The 5,309-nt window shown below is 34.8% G+C and overlaps 1 protein-coding gene across 1 annotated transcript in view; it reads left to right on the top strand.

Annotated features, from left to right (window-relative positions):
* LOC110023044 (putative alpha-L-fucosidase 1) overlaps window positions 1-5,011 on the top strand; it is a 16,686-nt gene extending 11,675 nt beyond the window's left edge. Inside the window, 2 exon segments of the mRNA XM_020722255.1 lie at window positions 1,457-1,987; window positions 3,715-5,011. Of these exon segments, the coding sequence (XP_020577914.1) occupies window positions 1,457-1,987; window positions 3,715-4,516 (1,333 nt within the window). The 3' untranslated portion in view covers window positions 4,517-5,011.
* Window positions 5,012-5,309: the final 298 nt, after the last annotated feature.

Below are 5,309 nucleotides of genomic sequence, written 5' to 3'. Positions count from 1 at the left end.
AAATCAAGTAACGCAGGGGAATATTCCAGTAACACTTTAGCCCTAAATCAAGTAACGCAGGGGAATATTCCAGTAACACTTTAGCCCTAAATCAAGTAACGCAGGGGAATATTCCAATGACACCGCAAAATAATCGAATAACACCATATAATACTCGAATAACACTTCATTTTTTACAAATAGCGCAGATGAAATATTTCTGTTACACAACGGGATATTCCTAGCTATTGCAATCTGAACTATTGCAGTCTTATTTTTGGTTAAAAAGTAGAAATAATATTTGAACTTTCATCATCTTTTTCGATTTCTCTTCATTGAAACATGTATACAAAGCCTCATACACACCATATAATAATGTGGCATTTACTTACATACCACCCTATTCTTGTGTATTTTCATATCTAACACCTAAACTTTTCTTTTTTACATTTATACCACCCAAATCTTTTATATCTCATCAAAATCATCATCTTTTTAACTTTTAGAAACTGAAGCACACCTTTTCATGCATAGGTAAGATGGTCCGTATGTAAAAATTGAAGTTTAGGTACTACATATGTAAATACATAGGAATTGGGTCGTATATATGTAAATCTTCATATAATTTATTGTTTGAATCGCTCTCCTTGGAGAGTTTTATTTTGAAGACTTTGAAGTTGCCGAAAAAGCGTGAATTATGATTGGGTTATTATTGCTAGACTCTATGGCCCTATATTCTATGCATTAATTGTTTAATTTTTTTTTTTTCAATTTTGCATTTAGCACATTTCATCTTGCAATTTCCATTGAATTTCTTAATATGTAGGAAGAAGATATCTGACTTATACGTTACCTGGTAACTGGGTTGTGATATATTCTTGGTTGTACTCCATTACTTCCTACTCGTGAGTTTTTCCTCCTAAGTTAAACGTCTGTTGTATAATAAAGTTTAGAAAATATACACATTGGATGTGTAAATAAAATTAAGGTTGGAGTATTATGATGGTAGAGTAGACCTTAGGCAATATGCAACGAAGTTATTCAATTTGCTTTGTGTAGAATAAGTTTCATACCGAAGCCATAAATCATCAAGAAGTAATGACAAATGAGGATTCATGAAGCCAATCAAGGTTGCATGCACCATCATGTTTCACTGGTTTCCATGTAATTTTGTCTCAAATTAGAGCTCTGTTACAACTGCATACCATTCAACTTTATGTTTTATATGAAACATTTAATGCGTGCTATTATTTTTTTTGACTTTGGTTGCTTTCATCGCAACCCTTAGCTTCACTGTTTACCATTTATGTTTGACTACTTACCAATGTAACGAAAGCTTCATCAGACGATTCTGCTTAATATCTTCTTCATTTTTTGCCACATTGCTGCTTCAGATCTTCATCCTACATCCTTATATTTATGTTCAGTCAATGAGAGAAATTAATTTCAGTTTTTCTCTTCCTATTTTTATGCTTAGGTATTCTCTTGAGGGGGATCCATATGGGCATGACTGGGTTGCTCCTGAGTGCGATTTATCCATCAGGACCGGTTGGTTTTGGCACAGTTCTCAAAACCCCAAGTCTCCCATAACCCTACTTGACAAATACTACACTTCAGTGGGCAGAAACTGTCTCCTTATACTAAATGTTCCCCCAAATTCATCTGGCCTCATATCTGATGAAGATATTCAGGTTCTTCAGAATTTTACTGCAATGAGACAAACCATTTTCTCACATAATTTAGCTAAGGATGCCATTGTTTCTGCCACTAACACAAGAGGAGGTCCGAATGAAACTCATTTCACCCCTTCAAATGTAATTGAAGAAGGTATTTACTCCTATTGGGCTCCCAATCCCAAAGAGCTCCAAGCTAATTGGACATTAATCCTGGACCTCAGACAATTGAAGTCTTTCAATGTATTGCAAGCCCAGGAGCCAATTCAAATGGGACAGCGTGTAGTTGAGTTCCATGCTGATGTTCTCACAGAAGGGGTGTGGAAAAGGATAGCGTAATTTATTTTCTTCTTTATTTTCAAGCCCTCTTTTGCTGATAATGAACCGGTGCAAAAATCATAAAGTTGTTTTGAGAGATCTGCTGCTCGAGTGCTTAAATAATTTATGTACTGTGTTGATGCTGGAAAAATAGTACATCAGGACTCCGAACGTAGAGCTTTGTTCGGATTGCAATAGTTAGGAATATCCCGCTGTGTTATAGGAATATTTCACTGCGTTATTTGTAAAAAATGAAGTGTTATTTGATTATTTTGTGATGTTATTGAAATATTCTCCCACGTTATTTGATTTGGGGCTGTGTTATTCAACATTTTCCTCGTGTTATTTCAATTTCCACTATGTTATTGGGATAACACAACCCCAAATCAAGTAACGCAGGGGAATATTCTAATAACACTTCAGCCCTAAATCAAGTAACGCAAGAGAATATTCTAATTGCACCGCAAAATAATCGAATAACACCATATCATACTCGAATAACACTCCATTTTTTACAAATAATGCAGATGGAATATTCTTGTAACACAACGGGATATTCCTAACTATTGCAATCTGAACTATTGCAGTCTTATTTTTGGTTAAAAAGTAGAAATAATATTTGTACTTTCATCATCTTTTTCGATTTCTCTTCATTGAAACATGTATACAAAGCCTCATACACACCATATAATAATGTGGCGTTTACTTACATACCACCCTATTCTTGTGTATTTACATATCTAACACCTAAACTTTTCTTCTTTACATTTATACCACCCAAATCTTTTATATCTCATCAAAATCATCATCTTTTTAACTTTTAGAAAGTGAATCACACCTTTTCATGCATAGGTAAGATGATCCGTATGTAAAAATTGAAGTTTAGGTACTACATATGTAAATACATAGGAATTGGGTCGTATATATGTAAATCTTCATTGAATTTATTGTTCGAATCGCTCTCCTTGGAGAATTTTATTTTGAAGACTTTGAAGTTGCCTAAAAAGCATGAATTATGATTGGGTTATTCTTGCTAGACTCTATGGCCCTATATTCTATGCATTAGTTGTTTAATTTTTTTTTATCAATTTTGCATTTAGCACATTTCATCTTGCCATTTCAATTGAATTACTTAATATGTAGGAAGAAGATATCTGACTTATACATTAACTGTTAACTGGGTTGTGATATATTCTTGGTTGTACTCCATTACTTCCTACTAACGTCTGTTGTATAATAAAGTTTAGAAAATATACACATTGGATGTGTAAATAAAATTAAGGTTGGAGTATTATGATGGTAGAGTAGACCTTAGGCAATATGCAACGAAGTTATTCAATTTGCTTTGTGTAGAATAAGTTTCATACCGAAGCCATAAATCATCAAGAAGTAATGACAAATGAGGATTCATGAAGCCAATCAAGGTTGCATGCACCATCATGTTTCACTGGTTTCCATGTAATTTTGTCTCAAATTAGAGCTCTGTTACAACTGCATACCATTCAACTTTATGTTTTATATGAAACATTTAATGCGTGCTATTATTTTTTTTGACTTTGGTTGCTTTCATCGCAACCCTTAGCTTCACTGTTTACCATTTATGTTTGACTACTTACCAATGTAACGAAAGCTTCATCAGACGATTCTGCTTAATATCTTCTTCATTTTTTGCCACATTGCTGCTTCAGATCTTCATCCTACATCCTTATATTTATGTTCAGTCAATGAGAGAAATTAATTTCAGTTTTTCTCTTCCTATTTTTATGCTTAGGTATTCTCTTGAGGGGGATCCATATGGGCATGACTGGGTTGCTCCTGAGTGCGATTTATCCATCAGGACCGGTTGGTTTTGGCACAGTTCTCAAAACCCCAAGTCTCCCATAACCCTACTTGACAAATACTACACTTCAGTGGGCAGAAACTGTCTCCTTATACTAAATGTTCCCCCAAATTCATCTGGTCTCATATCTGATGAAGATATTCAGGTTCTTCAGAATTTTACTGCAATGAGACAAACCATTTTCTCGCATAATTTAGCTAAGGATGCCATTGTTTCTGCCACTAACACACGAGGAGGTCCTAATGAAACTCATTTCACCCCTTCAAATGTTATTGAAGAAGGTATTTACTCCTATTGGGCTCCCAATCCCAAAGAGCTCCAAGCTAATTGGACATTAATCCTGGACCTCAGACAATTGAAGTCTTTCAATGTGTTGCAAGCCCAGGAGCCAATTCAATTGGGACAGCGTGTAGTTGAGTTCCATGCTGATGTTCTCACAGAAGGAGGGGTGTGGAAAAGGATAGCAAATGGAACAACCATCGGATATAAAAGACTTGTACTATTTCCTGTTGTAAAAGCTCAGTTTTTGAGGTTTGTTATTGACAAATCTCGTGCTGATCCACTTATATCCTATCTGGGCTTATATTTTGACCCCTATTCCATGACACATAATCTACTTAATACAAGTAGAAGGCCTTCTTTTGACAATATCAGAGCCATCGATCTGAGAAGTAATAAAACTTCTAGCAGTGTGACTATAACATAGTTATGCATGATTCTCTGCACTGGAACTCACATCCTTGAACTTCACTTTCTATGATTCAATGGAAGAACGCCTATAAGAAGGATAACCCTTCTAAGGCTTGTTCTATCCAGTTTCAGGTAAGGCTGTACTCATCAAATCTATAATAGGTATGTTATCTGTTTGCTGCTTTGTTTCCTCAACCCAGAGTTGTGGCTACGAAGAATCTCTTGGTAAGTCTTTGTTATTGCATTATTCTGAGTAATAAATAGTGGCCTCAATTTATTTTGAGTTACAGTTCAGGTTGGAAATCAGACAAATTTGTATGTGTTGTCTTTTTCTTTCTGTTAATATTGTGGTGCGGAAGGCGGGCATCTTGAATAGTGAGCTATTTTGGTGCTTGTTTTCTTTAACTATCATTGTTGTGAAATGATGTAACAGATTGATTGAGTGAGCTCTGGATTCTTATTTCGCTCGTATTGATTTCTCAAGTACATTAGCCGTGTGTATGCATATTTGAATAAGAAATACACTATATCCTTTAAGAAACAGATTAATATTGTTGTTATATGTACCTCTTATGTTTTAGTTTTCTTAAAGGCTCTGGATTAAACTACGGAATCAGGGTTTGTCCCTTACCTTACCTTACAGGTGTAAGAGAATATTTATTTTATTCTGATGTTGGATTCCCTATAAGGGCAAGCCCTCATAATTGATTACATTCTCAAAGACTTGAGGCTTAAAGAGAATTCTCGATTAATATAATGTTTTATACTATCCAAATTAAAAGGTTAGGCTTTCGAAGTTGAAGTGTCAG

The sequence above is a fragment of the Phalaenopsis equestris genome, unplaced genomic scaffold, assembly GCF_001263595.1.
Source record: "Phalaenopsis equestris unplaced genomic scaffold, ASM126359v1 Scaffold000206, whole genome shotgun sequence".
In the NCBI taxonomy this organism is placed as follows: domain Eukaryota; kingdom Viridiplantae; phylum Streptophyta; class Magnoliopsida; order Asparagales; family Orchidaceae; genus Phalaenopsis; species Phalaenopsis equestris.
The sequence above is the reverse complement of the archived record's forward strand: the minus strand, read 5'-3'. Positions and strand labels throughout refer to the sequence as shown.